This window comes from Hyalella azteca, unplaced genomic scaffold, assembly GCF_000764305.2.
Source record: "Hyalella azteca isolate HAZT.00-mixed unplaced genomic scaffold, Hazt_2.0.2 contig15432, whole genome shotgun sequence".
Taxonomy (NCBI): domain Eukaryota; kingdom Metazoa; phylum Arthropoda; class Malacostraca; order Amphipoda; family Hyalellidae; genus Hyalella; species Hyalella azteca.
Genome location: NW_025945286.1, coordinates 19791 through 40803, shown reverse-complemented (window position 1 = coordinate 40803; position 21013 = coordinate 19791). Strand labels below are relative to the sequence as shown.

The following is a 21013-nucleotide window of genomic DNA, read 5'->3' as shown; positions in this document are numbered from 1 at the left end:
TGTAAATTAGTTGAGTATTTCTGGAGTAACGTCGGCCTTGAGGACCTGAAAAGAAATGCATCACAGAAATGTATAAACCCTTGCATTAAACGCAATTCAGTTCGTCGCATGGATTATGTGTATTTTATTACGTGAAGATTCGAGAATTTTGCAGGTACGAATCTTTATCTAATCGCCTTAAATTAGAAATAATCTCATCCTGCAGAACTATCGTTTGACATTTAGAGCAGAACATATAGCTTGTATTAATAAATAATTGAGAAATAATCGCAGTTACGAACATGAATTACGAATTTAAATTTGACATGTTTGTTTAAGTGATTATTTTACTTATGCTTGGTTTTGGGTTTTCATTTAAAAATTCCAACATTCTAGAAAATACAACGTGTCGTTCTGGCTGACTTCCTACGTTCGTCCGCTGGGGTTAGTGCAGCTTTGGTCCGACAAAGAAGCCGGACGGAGGATCAGGGTTTCCATTAGTAAGGATGAGGAGAACATCCCAAAGACGATATTTACGTAACTGCTGCCCAGCCTCTTCCTCTTCTTCTCATCTGAGAGAAATAACGGATAAATGATGACTGTATCCGCACATTTAGGTAGATCGCCACTTCCAGCAAGTAGAAACGATGGGCAGACAAACAACCATTCCTGTAACTGTAGGCAGGAGCTTGCTGCTGCATTTAGCGGAAGCGTGAACCATGAATATTTGATTGATTTCGAACATGATTAATAAGTATTTAAAAATATACTAAATCGTGTTTTCAAAACATACTACTGTTTATTTTTACTATTTTCATGTAATGTTACACCATAATTCCATCATTATTCTGTTCCCTCCATTCTTCGTTTGTTTAGATAATTACTTCGCGTTGAGAGAGTTTTTACGTTGCAGGACAATCTTTCATCGATCGATATTTCTTTGTTGATCCAATTATACGACGAAGATAGCACTCGTCCGATGTATTGTGTAATAGACATTAGACTTGCTCTTAAGGTTGCACTCTAACCGCGTACGTACACACATCTCCAGCAAGACTGGATAAATTTTATTCATGTATAGCCTTCTTGTTTCTTACATATCCAACAACAATTTTAGCATTCATTTGACCGGGCAGCTTACGCAAAATCCTTCCCTGATGGCCCCAGTACCAAGAACTCTCTCAGGACTGGTACTGCCTTGTGAACTAATGTCTTGTAAGTGTCTCAATAATGTCTTGTAAGTCTCAATGGGCACAGCGTGCCCTGGCAACTCTTCCACACGAGTGTCGGATAAGAGTTCAATGTCTATAGCATCAGGTTGATTTGGACGAGACCAGACGCGTCGTTGCTGTAGGAATTGTTAGCGTTTATATTGCAATAAGCCAATATTCGCGAAGCCACTGAGAGCACAAGGCCTTCTCGTGAGGCCACTGACAGTACTAGGCCTTCTCTCGAGACCAATGACAGTACTAGGCCTCTTCTCGAAGCCACTAAAAGTACAAGAACCCTTACGAGGCCATTAAAACTATACCTGGCCTCATCACAAGCCCGTTGCCTAAGTTTTTGTTCTGGATAATTTTCGTCGAAAACTTATTATTTTTCGGTCCTCCACCAACCCACATTTACAGGAGCTAGGTTGTTGTTATTTTTTATTCCTGCCATTTCTCATTTCCTGCTATCGAACAAAAGTCAATTCAGTTGTTTGCGCCTTGAGGGGCGTTTCTGGCTCGCGAGAGGTCGCCTCATGACCATAAACCTAAGCATCAGAGAGCATTAAGAAGACTCAGCAAATTTTGAGACACTCTCCGAGTTTTATGTCTAAGAAGCTCCATGCTGCGCTTGAGGAGATTTTGGTCCACTTGAACTTTCTTTTCTTGAGTTTGATGGAGAGTCCGTTCAACCAACGGTCATGGCCACCTAACGAGCGCGAATGCCCTCCGCAAATAAATAGATAAAACTTCCCCAACCAGTATTTTAAGGGAAATATATGACGCTCGAATTGTCACATATTTTTCAACGGCGAAAATGTAGAATAAGGCTCGAAAAACTGCGTATGCAGTAACTTGAAATTTCTCTATTTAACGTTTAGGGGTATCGATAGGCTGAATTTAAAGTTTTTTATCTCTGTATCGGGATTCAAAATTATACAGGTAACTGGACTATATTCCAACAGAAATTTTCTTCGCGATAAATTTATTCAACCTAAAAGCGTATTAGACGACTAAATTGTTAAATACGTGCAATCATCGTCCAAAGTGGACAATTTGGGAAATTTTGTTTTTAAATTTTACGTGATTTTTTCATTTTTCTAAGGACACTCCGAACAGTGATCTTTCCTATATAGTACAATTAATCAAGCAGCGTCGTAAATATTTGCTACGACTCCTTGATTAGACCGTCGGCTGCCCGCCCGCCACAAAAGGCCTAAACGATCGGTCAAGCACGACATTTTACCGAAAAAATGTCTTTTAGGCGCAATTTTTCTGTAACGTCAGTCAAATCTGAGGGGCTGGAGGCGGTCTATCTCAAATTGCGTTCTGGCTTCTGTTGGACGTCGGCCGCCGCGGTGATTACGCGCGCTGAGCTCTGGCTTAACTCTTTATCGGTCATGACCTACACAGGAACTTTATAGACCTCCATAATATAAATACTTTTTGCCTCCGTTCGAGAGGCCGTTGATGGTTCAATATATCCAAAATTCTCTGTTTCAGTAGTTACACACTTTAACTGTATAGGCATTACCAAAATAAAGCAAGTTTACACGAACACTCTTCGTCACAAAAAGTCTTGGAGGCATTATCTACAAGTCATACAATAATTAGAAGCTCTGAAAATAGTAATTTATACCGAGCAACGTTTTTCGATCGGCGCCGAAAAATTGAAAAAAGCAGCCGCCTTATTTTGCAATATGCATTTATTACTTACAGTGCCCAGATTTTGTTTTTTGACAAAACACCCGGTTCATGGATAACGAATGCATTCATAGTTTGGATGCACTTGCGATCTCCTGCCATTAAATACTTCTTACGGCTATAATCATAGAATTCAAACTGTTTAATAGGAATCATCCTCAAACATAAATATCAGTGCAATAATTCTACGAATTTCATTGCGCATGATTTGTAATATTATCAATACAGAATATAAGACGAACTTCGATTCAAACACTGAGCAAAAAATCAATAAAAATTTCTTGTTAAAGTTTGTAAATGTAGCTCAAAAATTTATTCCATCCAAGAAGAGCAATATTTTGTAAAATAATGAGCCTAAATACTTTGATTTAAAAAAAATTGACGGAGCCTTAAACTGCAAGACTGGCATTCAAATTTTTGGACAGAGTAACTTGTATTAATTATGATATTAGGGAATATTCTTTTCTAGTGCGAGTTTAGTAATTTTGGTTAACTGCAGTTTTCTAAAAAATAATGAAATTTTCTTGCTTCTCCTAAAAGAGGTGAAGCAGGCTTCTAAAAATTACTTTTTCTTTAAATTAACTTCCCGATGAAATACCAATCACGACATATGCAAAGTGAATACACATTCATATCAAATATTTTTTTTCAGCGGTCTATATTTTCGGGTCTATAATATAATATTTATTATAATAAAATAATAATTGTCGTTTCTATATTATATTCTGGAAATCCTTCCTTCGCATCGAAAATAAAATTAGAGTGTGGAACCTGAGTGATAAGCAACTCTTCGATGAGAGGGTCTGTTGCCTGGCACACTTCTATCATTTGATTTTCCAATCCTTGTGATGTGCTCTGGCCATGCGCTGATGATTATGTGAACTTCTACGGCAGGATATTCCTAAGAATTTCTTAAGGATTAAGAGCGACTCTCGCACCAAGGAACCGGATTTTCTGAGTTCCCTTTTTGAACGTTTTGGGCTCGCATTTCCTGAGATCTTATTATCGACAGACTGACCTATGAAGGATCATCAAATCCGTAGGTCACTTAACTATTCAATAATTCCTTCCTTATCTATAAGATCCGTTTGATAATTAGAATAAATCGAGCAGCATGATATTTTGAGGTTCGAAAATATATCATCTAAAGAATTAGTTCGATCTTATTTACTCTTCCAAAAAATATTTCTAATTCCAATCCTGAAAATGATGTAGAGATGTTGTTTCCCAGTTGATTGAAGATATATTTTCAGTTATTGCTATTCAAAGTTTTTCATTAAGGTATTAGATTTAAATGTTTAAGTGATAGTATCTGGATGATATCTCACCATGATGTCGGGAGGGTTGGCGAGGCCACGTTTCTGCATGACTCTCCTGAGGGCGCCGGCGAGGGCGGCCAGCAACACGTCGTTCAGGCAAGTTCTCATCACGAGTTTTACTCGCGTGACTTTTGCCAGAGAAACTCCGGCGCTCCATCGTACGACGTGACCATCGCAGACTGCCGAAGAGCCTCTCTTTTGGAAGTGCAAGCGGATATCCTCAAGTGGCTGCGGTGGGTGATGGTTGTGCTGGTACTTATAAGTGTGATTTGCTCGATTATGAGAGTATGCGTGTGGGATGGAATTGGAGATCCGATTGGGATACGATGACTTCTTAACGAAATGGTGAGAGTCTGTGAGTAGATTATGTTCTCTGGGCCACCACCATAGCCACTTGATGAGCAAAAGAGGGGCGGAAAAGAAAGCCTGCATTACACTTGTTGCATAAGTGGTGGCTCCAAAGTGTGGTTTGGGCGGTAAATGAGGCACGTGATTGTCTGATAAGGCTTGGCATAGAATCCTCATGAGTGAGATGCCGTCACCGATACAAGGATGCACGCGGCACACGAGGACGGTATCCCTGACTCCATCGTGGTCTCCACCTCCTACCACAATGATTTCCCATAAAGGCCGTTCCAAAGGAAGGGGTTTCGAGACGATTTCGGATACATAGTTTTGTAGTTCTTTCTTAGACTTTAATCTTGGCCCCAAGTAGATATGATGATGCACTTGAAATGCCCTATCAGGAAGCCACACATGCCCCAGCGGCAACTTCACAACTCTACTGGTAAATCTTGGGTAGAGCAACTCCCCGGAGCCATTCTTGGCATCAAGAACTCGAGCCGACACAACTTGTCTGACGCGCGCCAGCGGCAGCATCCCATCCACGATGAGAACGCTATGCAGCACTGACTGCTGAGGCTGCGTGAAGAAGTGGGCATCATGAGCTGATAAATACTCATGACTGCCACACGAGGGCAATCTTGGATGAAAACATGCAGTTCCGAGTGTTTTGACCAATACCGCCATTGGCAAGGTCAGTAAGACTAGGAGCGATATCGGAACGCTTAAAAATAATGTCAATGCTATGCTAATCAAGCCTGATATTAAACTCTGACTGCATGTAGTTCCTTCCCCAATATATTTAACTCTGCCAATCGGTGCAGATACAATCTCGCTGTTGGTCCGTCTTTTCTTTCTTTTCCATGCATGGGCGTTTTGCGGAGAGGCGCTCGACGAAGGAGTCATGTCAATCCGACTCTCCATCTTGCGTGCAGAGACGATCAGAATGTCCGACTCAACCGCGTCATACGCGACCCGCATCGGTGACGACGATGTCGCGCGCGATGGCGTTTGTGGAGACGACTTCTTTGACGGTTCTTTAAACTTTTCGCCTTGCGTTCTTTTTGATTGAGATTTTTGAAGAGATGATGAGGCAACCGGCGTCGTTGGGACGGTCGAGGGTCGAGCTGAGGATTGGCTGGACTCGTGAGGCTGACGAGGGAGAGACGTCTGGTCCCCATCTGTGCGCCGGGCCATAACAGGCGCTCCAAAATATTCATCGCATCCTGAAACAAAAATTATCTTTCATTACGTCTACGATGAACAGCAAAATTGGAAATGAATGAATATCAATTGAATAAGTAAAATTTATTAATATAGAACAGTGGAGTAGCATACTGAATGTTTAATTCATTTTTAGTCTTTAATCAATTCATTTATGTATGCTGGAAACTCGTTTTTGTTCAATATGAAAACATTGAACAGCGATGAGCGTCCATTAATTTTGAACGTAATTATCGTTCGCTCCTCAATGCACGTGTGTGCCGTACGCATGCATTGCGAATTGTTTCTGCGCTGCGACTAAACATTGAAATTTGCTGTGGGTAACGTTGACATGTACGTAAAATTGGCACCCACACTTACACTCCCAGTCCCACAACCATACCATATTCCATGCACTCAAACCCACACACACAGTTCCCCATACATTCACACCCACACAACCACAACCACACACCCATACCCACACCCGCATCCACAGGCCGGCTGAGTGACGGCTCACCATAGAGTACAGACCAACAAAGTAGAATGCGATTTTTGTTTGGCAACCTCGCCGGCCTGTGCAGCTGGCGAGTGCATTGATAAGCTCGTCCTAACGAGCGTCTTTTAGCAATACCCTCTTGTGATGCTTCGTTACGCATGCAGGGCAACGAACCAATATGCTGGCTGGTAGGGGACACAATCTTATTTTTACGGGAATATTCATAATGCTGACAGCTCCATGACGGTTATGTAACTGATGAGGTTAAGGTGAAAGATTAATTCGTGAAAATACTTCGGAAAATAATGTAAGTTGGGTTGCGATTCCGTATTTATATTATTATGTAAATGGATTTGGAACTGTATATAAATGGATTTATTGTATAAATTTTTGTAAATAAATTTATCTTTTCTACGATGTAAGACGTTTATATTGTAAAGCTGGTCAACTATAACATTTCACTTCGATTGAAACCGTAAATGGCAAAATATGTATTCATGTTATTGTTGATATATTTATTCATGCATATACTTAATGAACATTATTTGCATTCCTTTCTTACTCTATGCTAAAAATTACTCGATACTGTAAGCTGAATAAAGACTATATATGGTTTACTGCGGGCTGAATTAAGCAGGAAAACCAAGCGTTTAGCGCATCGAGTTCACCTCGGAGGCTCTTTGTCTTTGTTACTGTAATCTTCTTGGTATCTCTCAACCTCCATGCCGGACATCAGGGTTAGTAGATAGACGGTCTTTCATTAGAACCCTTACAGTGCGCTGCACCGGGCTGCTTCGCTCATAATAATAAAGCCTCCCGAAAAAGACTAGGGCATCTCATTAAATCTGCAGAAACTATAGAGCAGTTTTTTCTTCTCATTTACCGTTCCTCATTTTTCATCTAAAGAGCCCAGCTCTTAATGAGACAAATGCTTCACAAAAATAAATAAAATATATTTTATCGTGACTTGAAGTTGAATTAAATTTGATTGAATTTGACTATATATATATATATAAATCAATTTTATTTTAATTTAGTAAAATAATTTACAATTTTATTAAGTCAAATTTTATAAATTTGACTATAAGTTGAATTAAATTTGGCCGAATATTTTAAATTATTTCGAATCTAATAAAAAGCGCTCTAGGTTTACTTAATTTCAAAAATTAACGTTAGAAAAGTTGTGCACGTCAAAAAAATTCACTTATACTCTTTAGTACGTTCCATTAGGTTTTAACAATTTAAAAATTAATCAGTGCTGCTGAATTTAAAAAATGTTTAAATGAAATATACTCATTTATAAACTACTTCTTAGCATCCAAGTGTTTCCGAATGCAGCAAGCGATTAATAAATCTACGAAAAACTTACCACTCTCACAGAAAGAGCTTCAGGATATATCAGATAAATTTCATATCTAATCGAAATCGCCTCAAACCTGTATGTTCTCTCGGGGAAAAGAGACGCCAAGGCTGCAGAATTTCAATAAAAATAAGAAATTTGAGGAGTTTTTCAGCCTTATGAAGTGTAAAACTAATTCAGGTATTAAAAAGAAAAAAAATAATTTTTGGCACGAGAAAAATCCAGTGGAATTTATTGGATCATTTAACTAGTCTGAATGCTAACCCGAACTGTGCGGCATGCTGCGCATGCTCCTTGCACAATTATTGTCATGTTCGAATTCATAAATCCAACTGTCAATTGCGGAGGTTATACGTTAAGCCAATTTCCTATTTTTCTATTGGAAGATGAAAGCTTAAACCTTTGCTTAAACCCCATTTGTTGTGCCCGAGCCCCTAGACTTTGACTGCTGCCTCTAATTAGAGCGCTCCGGATATTGGCTTGAAAATCAGCTTCGAAAATATACTCTTCTCACCCAACGCACGCTGACATGCTCCCTGATACTGCGTATTTTGCCTCTCTCCTAATTAACTCCTTAATGAGTACCAAAAGTATAGGGCCTGCTTAGATAGTGTGCTATGACATGCAGCAACCGAGCTGTGACTCTTCTCAATCATTGTTTGTTTCAAGCGATTAATAAATATTTAAAAGCTATTAATAAATATTTAATTAATAAATATTTCAAGCGATTAATAAATAACTTAATCGGGAGACTTATAATTTCCATAACTTCAGACATAATTCTTAAAAACTTTCAGCACCATATTTATGAACTGCAGTTTATTAAAGCACACAGCTGTTTGCCTAACATATATGTACTGTGATCCTGAACCCAAAACCCCGGCAGCTCGTCGGAATGCAGGGAAGGCATCATCACCCCGTAACTTATATACTTTATGCATACTGAACTGACAATTTGTCTCACCAAGCACCGCTGAAGCGGCAAATTGAAACTCCCGTAACTCCGGAGTACTGACGCCAAAACTTTACGATGAACGATATGCGTTGGGCTTGCCAAGTTGCATTTAGCATCATCGCATTCGATCGAGCTGGGACTTGGATGACCATGGACTGGCCTTGGTGATCAAAGTTGGAACAGAGTTACACATCAAGGTTTCAACATATCAATTGAAATATGAGCAAAACAATGATTATATCGTACATCTTCATAATTCCTACTTAATTATCCAACAGAATAAGTTTTTCATATAACACAATATATTTATTACAGGATAATAATACGTCTATCAATAAGTGAAAATTCGAAGCAGTTACACAGGGTGTAATTACGACGGTGGGTGACCGTCGTATGAGCTGAGCCAATATAACCGCTTCACTATCTCCCGAGCAGCCACATAAAGAAAGGATTTCGGGGCTCCAGAGAAGAGGAAATCGATGTTTCCGGCCCAGCGGCTCACAACCAGGCTTGGTGAGACGAGCCTCGACTACAGGAGCCTTCTTTGGAGTGACATTCATGTCTGCGACTCCTTCTTTGGAGTGACATTCATGTCTGAGACTCCTTCTTCAGGGTGACATTCGTGTCTGAGACTCCTTCTTTGGAGTGACATTCATGTCTGAGACTCCTTCTTCAGGGTGACATTCATGTCTGAGACTCCTTCTTCAGGGTGACATTCATGTCTCAGACTTCTTCTTCAGGGTGACATTCATGTATGAGACTCCTTCTTCAGAGTGACATTCATGTCTGAGACTTCTTCTTCAGAGTGACATTCATGTCTGAGACTTCTTCTTCAGAGTGACATTCAAGTCTGAGACTTCTTCTTCAGAGTGACATTCATGTCTGAGACTCTTTCTTCGTAGTGACATTCATATCTTAGTTTTTTTCTTTGTATGTAACTTCCAAGTTGAGTCCAACTCTCTCAAATTACTTCCACCAGTTGCGAACGTTCCACGAATCGCTGCCACCAGCTGTGAACGTCCCTCGGATTGCTGCCACCAGCTGTTAACATGCCTCGAATCGCTGCCACAGCTGAAGAAGCTCCTCGAATCGCCGTCACCAGCTGTGAGCGTCTCTCAAATTGCTGCCACCAGCTGTGAACGTCCCTCGGATCGCCACCACAGCTGTAGTGACGGCCCCAGAAGCACCTGTAGCTGCCATGTCTCATTGCTCATGCCGGTCTGCGCGTCTGCCATACGCTGCGTCCGTTAAGCCTGTCGCCTCCGCCTCAGCGCCCTGCCGTGATGTTGGGAGCTGCCTTCCCAACGCTCCATGCTCAGCAGGTATCATGACTTAAATCTTTCTATTACGGAACTTTTCGGTACAAATTTTTTACTCTGTATTAATTTATTTCTTTCATTTCTATTTTCATGAGTTATTATTAGCGAAAAAATAATGTCAAAAAAGAACAGCTGATTGATAAAATAGAAAATTGATTGAGAAAATTTAGAACTTTTTCGAGACTTCATCTTTCTCGTAACTTTTCGAATAATTTCGTAACTGTTCCATTCCGCTGACTTTATACTTTATTTATTTTATATTTGATTAATCAATGCATTAATATCATCTTAATATGTGGGTTTACACTTTACAATAAATGATGCACATGACGTTAAAAACATGGTGGAGCCGTGTTAAAATTTCAGTATGGGAACGAAAGCCATCTTGGATCACCGGAACAAACGATCAATTATCAGGGACATTTTGCGTGCATCGTTGACCGTGGGACAGAAAAAAAACACTTTTCACAGAGAGAAGAAAGTACAAAAGACTAAACATTTATTTGGTATCATGCCGAAAATTTTGGGCTCTTTATGAGAAGTTACATGAACAAATTTAAACATGCATAAAACATATTCCTCATTTCTTTCAGGTCCACGCATTCAACGGAAATAGTTACCCAATCTTATATTCTTAAACTTGTCCCCACTCAAGTAAAATTAAAACACAGCAAATTAAGGTTCAAGCAATACGGGTTTCGTCAAAATCCTATTTGATGACGACGCTCGTAAAGTCAGGCAATACAGAGACCGGCACGTGGGAGCTTATTGCAGGCTCGGCGCTGGAGAGAAGTTGGAAATATTTTAATGTGACCGGAATTTGCATAATTCATGAGGTGAGCGATGTACTTAAGAAGAAGCCGGGCTCATTTTACATAATAGATGGACTGCGATAAAACTTTCTGTTGCGTCATAAGATCCTATATTTCGCTACACAGCAACGAAGAGGTAATTTTCACTCTCAGCTACTTATTTCTTTGCTAAGCCGAGCCTCGCTTGTTTGTTTGAAAGATCACAGGTTCTTTTGGTATAGATATCAATTATGCTGAATTTAATTGAGTTCCGTATCGAGTAATATAGTCATTAAAACTTCAGCTTTAATGAAGTTTTTAATAAAGATTTGGTCATTGTACGAAATCTCTGTAAATAAATCTACGGATTTGGTAAACATTACTTTAATACAAATTGAACGCTGTGTATTAATTTAATAAGCAGTCAAATTTTGCAACATTACAAGAAAATCATTTATTTTAGATCTCATTTGAATTCAGTTATTGATATTAGAATCACTAAACGCAAATAATTAATTAAAAGTCATAGAGTTTTAACATCAAGTCAAGAAACAAAAGTGTTTGCACAGCTGTAATACCTGCAGTCCGGCTTCACGTGGAAGTTCACGGCAAACAGAATGGTTTCTCCTAATTCTAAACAGCAGCAGCAGTCCTCCCAATACTCCAGACGAGCTCCATAATAATAACAATATCGCTAACAATAATAAGCTCTATTGCTCTCCCTCCTGCCACCCGCTGGTATAGTCTCATGCTCGCTGGAAGGCCTTTTATTAATATCCTATAAATATATTGAGGTCATGATTATATTTCAAGTAATTGCATTATTAGATTACGAGTAAACAAAGCGAACGCTAAGTGACGTAACTGATGAGCCTTTTACTGTGATACGATATAATGCATGATGCAACTCCATGAACAGTTTTTCTTCTCCATTAAAATCCCAAATTATGAGCTACATTTCAGTTGGCTTTTGAGGTAAATAAAGTACGTTTACATCATGACGTTATTAAAATTTGTAGGTAAATTAATCACAATTAATCTTAATTTAATCCGAGACTCAATTGTGTTTAATCCATTATTTAATTGAACACAAATTATTTTTTGAAATTACGACTCGGGAAAATCAAAATAAGAACAAATCAGAACAAAATCTGTTCATTGTTGATAAAAGAGATGTTTCAACAAAACATTAATTCTAACCAGCCTACATAAATAAATATGCAACAAAATAAATTTATGAAAATAAATATAAACATGAAAAGTATACACATTTATATAAATGGGGCAAATTAGCACTCATTTTCCAAAAAAGAGCAACGAGAGCAGCGCTAGAGTCCACGCTGTCGTTGAGCCGCGCTAATGTGATAGCTTTAATAGCGTCACTAAAGTTAGGTTTCCTCGTGCTACTTGATTACTTCTTGCTCATTTTTCCGCCTAAATTAACAATTCTTAATGCAAGTTGATGGCGAAGTTAGATGCGATGCTTTAATTACGAGACGTTTTATTAAGGACTCTGAATTAAGCAAGTCTAGCTGGTGACAGTGGTTCTGATGCTCTCACGCAGAATAATCATTGGGCCAGGTTGTCCAAATGGTGATTCACTTTTTGCACGTAGCACTGGAACGTTCTTCTGCTGGGCGAAACTGGCTCAGGATGATATACTGATAGGCCAAAAAAGTGCATCGCGATTTGAACACTGCCCCACTCATTCCTTTGAGAAATATTACATTAATTAATTAATTGTCCCAAGACATTTATTGCGTGAATGTCCTGGATAAGAAATGTAAATGTCCTAAATTAAATATTAATTAGTTGACGGGTAGCGATCAGAAATCGTGTGTGACACCAAATGCTTGCCTACTCATACGGGTGATCTTCGAGTTGGAATTTTCCTAGCAAAATGTTGATGATTTAGATGATTGTTTAAATAAAAAATAAAATATGCTGCCCTTAGAAACCACAGATTAGTTTAGGATAAAATCTCTTAATAATTATTACTCCTTCTTCACCTAAAATATAATACGCGGTGTAGGTGAGGATGGAATTAACGCTCATATAGACGTATTTATTTATCAGATAAGTGTCATCTATTTAGAACATCGCTACACAAAGATTGATTCAGAGTGGCACAAAGAAGTTAATCCATGGTTGAATTAATACAATATTAATATGGAATAATATTAATTCAACCATGGGTTAATCAATCATAACCTTCATAATTCATTGCCAACAAAGAATTACCATATCGATTTCCAATCGTTTAAACATAAAATGTTAAAAAATCCCATATTTTTTTTTTAAATTGTGTGCTCTCCATAATATGAAACTTTCTAACATATTTTTATTTAAATCGTTCGACACAATGTAGAATTAAACCAATTTATATTTAAATATTTAGAGCTTCAATAAACTATTTATAGTTTTCAAATAAATTATTATTGTAGTCCATACCGACAATCAGCATTTAATTACAATGGACAATTTAAATTCCCTTCATCAGTTTCTCTTTGAAAATAATAAGTTGTTTCCTTGCTGGCAGGCAGGAGGCCTCGCTGGTAAAGAAATTTAAGGAGACTCGGAGGGCTCAGTCCCAGCCCAGCTCTGCGAAATAGAGAAGTCATCAAGGCGAGGCTTTTTAATAAACTCCGGAAATTGTCTCATGAGAGGCATTTTTGTGAGGGCGCTGCTGAGTTTTTTGTGGCCGATGTGGCGAGCGGCGCGCCTGTGGCGGGCAGACATTGTGGAACCGTGAGGCTGTGGCCGCTGCAGGAGACGTACATTCTGCTGTGAGGATGGCAGGGTCAACTGGCTTGTTATTGCGACATTGTTCGTATATTCCAAGGAAAATAATAACATAAAACAATGTTATTTGGGCGTTAGGACTATCGTAATACGCGAAAATAACAAAGCTAATAATCTCAAAAGTAAGTAAGCACTATCGTTATTTCCTAAGTTGGAAGTAAAACAACACAAATCAATGTTTTTTAAACATATGGACTATTTTAATTGCCTACGAACAGTGTTGGGATATTAGCGATACTAACCAATGTATATATGTGCACCTCAAAACTATCCTAATTATATGAAAATTGTGTTGGAAAAAAGCATCAACCAACCTACGCCGTATGGGTGCTAGGATTATCTCAATTACCTAAATATAGTGCATGGAAAATAATGAAGTAAATCATTGTCATTTGGACGACTTGACTATCTTGATTGCCCGCGAATAATGACTCGGATTATCTCTATTTATTGGTAACAATGACGGTATAATATTGCAGAGAACTATGTTGTAGATTCTTCAAATAGTACAGGATCGTAAATAACACGCTGTTGCGTGAATGTTACCGATGCATTCACTGAAATCAATGCAATAAAATATAGCATAAGAAATAATACGAGAAAATCTGTATAATAACAAAATTCATATTCGAAGTAAATCAGTTATGAAATAAATGAATCATCGAAAATTATGGATGAAGAAAAAAGTTTCAAAAATAAATAGAGGTTCGGCAGTCCCAAGTAACTAAGCTAACAGACAAATCAATACTAATCCAACACGCACAGGTAAGCTTTAAACTTCTTTAAAGTCAGCTTAAAAGTAGTGTGGAACGTTGCCCTTTAACAAACATTGCATTATCAACAACCTGTTCGACCGCCGTGACGAGTTACTCGTGAAATAAAATAAGTGCGTTACAGCTGAACTAATATTAGAATGAAACACTATTGCATAGAGAGATTGATTTGGAAAAAGCAAGCGAGGTCTTGAATTAGTATCCCAGAAATGATTCAATAGTTATACCACTAATAGAATTCTTTTTAAAAAATAGCTTTGATGAAAATATTATAATATCAATAACACTGACGATAGAGTTATGTGACTTGAAAATTGGAAAAATAAATACCACAAAAACCTTTATGTTGAAAAATAATTTTTGAATTACAAGTCACATTAATTCGGTATATCAAAAAATATTGTCTGTATAACTTAATGAAAAGTCATATCTTACTTCGCCACTACATTCTGCCAATGTAATTACTTTCTATTTCTTCATGCGCTTCTCTATCTAAACCAATCGTTTTAACCTACACTTCTCCTAAACCTATAATATCAATCTTTCCGATCCAGCACATCCCAAAATTGACTGTATCAACTCCATTGAAGTGCAGCCTTAAGAGACCCGTCAAAAAAGATTATGATTGCCTTCACAGTTTTAAGTTCCGTGGACCTTCGCCCCGAGTGAAAGAGAGCAATTTTAGGTAGGCGAAAATATCAGCCGGAGCTGGAAACGGAGATTTGAGGTGGTTCGTGAATTCTCCTTTGCAGCACCAAGTACTGTAAAGTCAGTTTACTCCAGCTTCATACAAATCTCCTTTGCAGCACCAAGTACTGTAAAGTCAGTTTACTCCAGCTTCATAAAATTCTCCTTTGCAGCATCAGGGGCTGTAAAGTTAGTCCACTGCAACTTTATCAAAAGTTCTAAGTTCAAGCGCTTACGTTCCAGATCTTCCTCAGCTCAAACTCGAACTACGTGAGTGATCGTCCAAAGCTGCGAGTGAAAGTGAGAGGAAAATACGAACTAAAGTATGGACTTTCTCCCTAAAACGCTTCTTGAACAAAAATGAATAAATTATATATGAGCCCATCTAAAAACGATGAGAATTTACAAATGAAGAGCCAAATTCATTTTCAACGTTCGCCAAGGTGCATGTCTCATTTTGGTGTTCACGTAATCGTCATGCGTAACAATAACAACTTCTACTCACGAATAATTCATAATATGCAAGTTGGAATACTTTCATCGATAAGAAGACTATTTCCTTTGATAGAAGGAAAAAGCAGAACAAGAGTTGCCGGCGAGTTTAAGCCAGGGCTTCAGGAAACCTGATACAGTGCGTTTAATAAATCCCAGTCTAAAACAACGGCAATTTATTGAAAATATTAAGACGATAAGAGCTTCAAATAAGGCTGTGGCCACAGCTGCGGCAGCGTGGTGATCGTTCCATTAATGCGGTCTTTGTTTCTCTATGGCGGCACTAACGTTACACGAAGCCTTCATACATATATTTCATCACGACATGAATTTTGAAGAACAAGGCCTACACTGTATATGGCTTTCAAGGAGTTTTACAATACATATTTTTTACAGCGAGTTAACTCGAGTCAATAGGCGCAATAGTAGCCCGGACTCGAGTCGAAAATAAAAAAAATAAATGGCAAGAAAAAAAAATTCGCTAAATTTCTCAACAAACTTTAATTCAAGATGACAGGTATTTTTGGCACGAACTATAACAAAATATGAAACGAAAGACCAGCGAAAATTATGTATAATTGTAACAATCATGCATGACTCAGCATTCATTGGAGATCAAGATACCAAAATAGTTATACGTAAAATTCTGAATATTGGAATAAAACAAAAACCCTGAGGTAATAACTTGCAACAATTGAAACTTCATCCTAGCTTATTGCATATAATTTGAACTCAGCTAACGCCAATTATGCCTTAAATAAAACTACAGAAAAAGGTCTGAAAAATCATATCTAAAAATCGCACATATAGCTATTATTGTATAAAACTTAGGAACGAAGGCGTTTGAGTTTCATAATCACGAATAACTAAAATTATAATAAATTTTGGCTCACCAGACGAAAGCTTACGTTCACGGTGACTAGTGAAAATTTACTCTATTAAATTACGCTAAGAATTCGAACGAATGATTTTTTCAGCCGTTTTAATAGCCTCCGTAAAAATAAAAAGGACGAAACGTTTGCAGCGTTGCTTGCTCCAAATCAGGGTTTTGTGTTATACGATGCAGTTAAATAAAGTTTAAATATCATTAATAATTACTAGTCAGGTATTAATATTGGAGAGAGAGTTTATTATGAAAACATTCTCGTCTTCTTCATCATTTCAGATTCATTTCGCATAGATATTATAGAGACAAAATACAACAACAGTCTACGGATGTTGAAACCCTCCAAAACAGAGCAGAAATCCAAGCTAGCTAGTGTGTATAGATCTGTAGGGTGACACGCTAGACCTAAGTTACTGTTATGAGTGTAACCGATGCAATCTAACTGTAAATGCTATCATTGAATAGAACTAACGAAGCTATTTATGTGATTAATTACTCAATTACATCCGCTTTTGAGAAGACTGTAACTAAATAAATGGAAGCTTAGGTTGATCGCAAGATAAATAAACTCAGACTCTCTTTAATTGAATTAAGTTCAAGTTCGATGACGAGTTCTATACTAAGCTTTTCATAGCTTTTTGTAAGCATATTATTTACCTGGGACCTAAGGTCAATTAAATAATTTTTTATTAAATATATCGATATCTCATTCATTGCAGTATCTCTGTTAGGTGCTACTAGCTGGGTAACTTAAAAATACATGTACATGGTGAGACTGAGGCACTTATTAGATCTTAAATTTATCAATGGGTAATTATTTCTTCTTGGTATTCATCGTTAAGACTTTCGAGTGTCGGTAAGATGTCCAAAGATGTCAAAGCGCCCTACAGCCTCTCCTGAAACTATTGCTTTGGCATCAGCAAGCGTCTCGCCATAGCCTCCAGCTAAGACACAATTGCTGACAGTGTGGCATGACCTGAGACATGAGTGCTGACAGTGTGGCTTGACCTGGGACATGAGTGCTGACAGTGTGGCATGACCTGGGACGGCATGAGCTGAGACATGAGTGCTGACAGTGTGGCATGACCTGGGACATGAGTGCTGACAGTGTGGCATGACCTGGGACATGATCGAGTGCTGACAGTGTGGCATGAGCTGGGCAATAAATGCTGCCAGTGTGGCATGAGCTGGTAATGAATGCTGACAGTGTGCATGAGCTGGATAATGAAAGCTGACAGTGTTGTATGAACTGGTAATGAATGCTGACAGTGTGGTACAACACTATTCAGCGTGTATGACACGGCGACTATAGCACAAAACTACAGTGCATCTCATATACTTCTTTTTCACATTCTCCAGGGAGAATCGCAAGTTTTACACCGAGTTTAATGCTGACAATTCAAAACATGAGTTCAATTTATATAGTAGCAAAGCAGTATATACAGATTTTCGCTTTTTCTGTGCACTTATCGCGTAAAGAATTTAACCATTATTATATCTGAAGAGCTGTTTGAACTGTTTATCAAATTTATTAGAAGTATCCCAACGTACATATAACTGATAAGTTCTTATCATACGAGAAATTAGAATCATTCTCATCAATTTATTTTCAACGGCCTGCCGTTACTCAAAGATCATATAATTTACAGCAGAACGCCCCAAAAATTGTGTTACAGATAGTTCTCTCAGAGACGCTATAAAACTTTTGTTCGAGCACCTTCGAGATTTCAGTTTTCTCGTAGTAGAACCTCTATCAATATTTTATCCATCTTTGCATTTTTTTCCTAACAGCTGAAAAGTTATGGCCGAGCGATTCCATGGAAACTCAAGCTTTTAGCGAAAACTCCTGAAACTTGAGACGCCCAAGTTCTGGTCAAGAAACGCTTCAGGACTTTACCGGTCTGGCTGAAGGGCAGACTGATGTACATTTCCAGTCGTACCTTCGATCTTCTTGTCTCCATTGTATTATATGTTCTACCGTGGAGGACCTGACAGCTTTTTGTCAATACATTTCAGGCTGATCCATTTCTCCGTCGCTAGGCTCGGAGAATTACGCGAAGCTACAGGCTTAAATGCCGTCAGTTTATTGTGCGTCCATTGTGCGGAGAACTGAGCCTTACATGTCATTTTCATCAATCTGGATTCCAATGTTTTTGTTACTCTACTCCCCGAAAGTTGTCTAACGTAACATTTTATTATGGTGGAAAACATTTAAAACTTCCCGATATTATCAGTATTTTGAAATATTATTGATAATCCAATTAGATTTTTCAATTTTTACATTATTCTTTGAGATCGAGCTCGAAATTCACGTAAATGCGGGCCCGTTAAAAAGGCGTGTGCTCGGAAAATTGAATATGAAGAATTCTTTTAACATGATCCTCACAGTCAAAACCACGCATCCAATTTGACAACAGAGACCAGGAGTAATATTTTTAGGCAGCTAAAAAAACTACTGTATTAGAGGTGCCAAAAATGTAATACCATCAAATTTTCATACAAAATTAATAAACTTCATATTAAATTGAGAGACGATAATTCAAACAACATTAACATTTCTACAGACAAGTTTATGCAATAATTTTAGATGACAATGTCATTCAGCAAACACACACGCGGTTATAATGAACATTTTCAAGTTGTAATACCCGTAATCTTCAATACAAAATTGTATCCCAAGTAATTGTTCCTAATTGAGGATAAAGTCATTATTGAAATTGCAGCCGTGTAATGAATTGAGATTAGAATAACGTTAGAACCGCCATTACATTTGATTGCGAGTGCTCTTGTCGGGCGCAGCAGCGGAGGCGGAATGCGTACTGCTCATCGATGCACGGAGAGCGCATTTATGCAGAAGCCCATAGTCAAGGTATGCGTTAGGTAAAGGCCACGCATCCTGCCAGGGAGAGGCTCAGTATCGGGGTATGCGTTAGGTTAGGCCACGCATCCTGCCAGGGAGAGGCTCAGTGTCGGGGTATGCGTTAGGTCAGGCCACGCATCCTGCCAGGGAGAGGCTCAGTGTCGGGGTATGCGTTAGGTCAGGCCACGCATCCTGCCAGGGAGAGGCTCAGTGTCGGGGTATGCGTTAGGTCAGGCCACGCACCCTGCCAGGGAGAGGCTCAGTGTCGAGGTATGCGTTAGGTCAGGCCACGCACCCTGCTAGGAAGAGGCTCAACACAAATATGCAACATAATTTCAAATCATTTATTGCCAATTACGTAATATTTTCATAGGTTTCGAAAAGATACGGTAGCTTTACCAAAAGAACATAAAATACCCGTGATAACATTTAACCTTGATCAGCTTGCAGCAATAATGCAAGATTAACGAACGAATGATCAATTATTAATGAATTATTATCATTAATATAATAATGATAACAATTCATTAATCGGTATTTAACAATGATTAATGAGAAGCGTGATGAAGAACGATCATTCGTAAAGTGAATGGAACGAACGCAGGAAGTTTAATCACGGCTTCTTATCTCTTAATGACCTCCAACTTTTCCTGCCACAAACAATGGCCCGAAAGATATAAAGGATTTGGGTCTCATTTGTGGGTTAATTACGCCATAACCAAATAATGGACGTCCATATGGCCCCTGCTGTTGTTCTTAGCTTGCGTTCTCATTTTGTTAGCTTATACCGTGTTAGAAATTTCCACATTCCTTAGGATCTAAATTTGTTCTTTTTCTCCATGCCTATCGTTAGGCTTGGGTTTGTAAATAGTAGGAGTTGGCTGTAAGACTTGGTGGTGAAAACATCACATTAATGTTGCTCCGTTAGGAGTGTATAAAGCCATTCCTTCCTAATTGCTATTTATTATTTTGAGTGATCACTCTTTGTTTTTCGTTTTATTTATTTTCGTTAATTATGCATGTTCGTGCTTTCTTTGATTAGGATAGGACCGACTCCAGTGTTGAATTTGGGCTTTGCCTTTTCTTGTGGTATGACCACTTTGACTTTTGAGCTTCGGCTTTTTACTGAAGATAAATATTTGTTCCTAATCTTTTGGGAAGGCTTAATGCTTTCCTAAGCTCGACTTGCTAGTTAATTATTGGAGTCTGTCCTCCCTTTCTACTATCATAATTTCCCTTTACATGGCCTATTTACATGCCTCTTAAAGTTGCAGCTTAACCGCTTGGTGGCTAAAGATTTTAAGGTGGGTCCGTGGCTGTTATAGTGACATATTCCGTCTTACATTTATGTTCATAAAACTTATGATTTGATTACCAACTATCTAACAGCTATTTATTCTTTCTATTCGATAGAATAACTGCGTATCCGATGGGGAACAACATTCTTTCTATTTTGGGTGACTTTCAGCGTCACTGTTTGCGATAGAAAGAGCCTTTCGTACATCACGGTGTGGAAAACTTGTAATGATTTGCTATATGAATGTATTAGATTGAAACTCATTGCGACACTGGAATACTACTACTGGATTGCAGAATTGTAAAATGTATGAGATATTTCTTGCTTCTACAGTTATGTTGGGCCGGGTTTATTCGTCGGCACAACGGCGATAAACTGTATTGGAACCGCTGCCAAGCGTCACTTTTCGCGACTTGGTTCAATTCTAGATTTTTATGAATACGTCTGCTTTCTCAAGATTTGGACCAGTCATCTCTGAAATAAAAGTTCCATTTTGTTTACTGTTTTTTGTATCAAGCCTAACATAATTTTTTTTTT

The 21013-nt window shown here is 38.3% G+C and overlaps 1 protein-coding gene across 1 annotated transcript in view; it reads right to left on the bottom strand.

Annotated features, from left to right (window-relative positions):
• Nucleotides 1-21013, bottom strand: part of LOC108678736 — a 64974-nt gene that overhangs the window by 29065 nt on the left and 14896 nt on the right. Inside the window, exon 2 of the mRNA XM_047884416.1 lies at nt 4220-5778. Within this exon, the coding sequence (XP_047740372.1) occupies nt 4220-5749 (1530 nt within the window). The 5' untranslated portion in view covers nt 5750-5778. The remainder of the gene's footprint in view (nt 1-4219; nt 5779-21013) is intronic.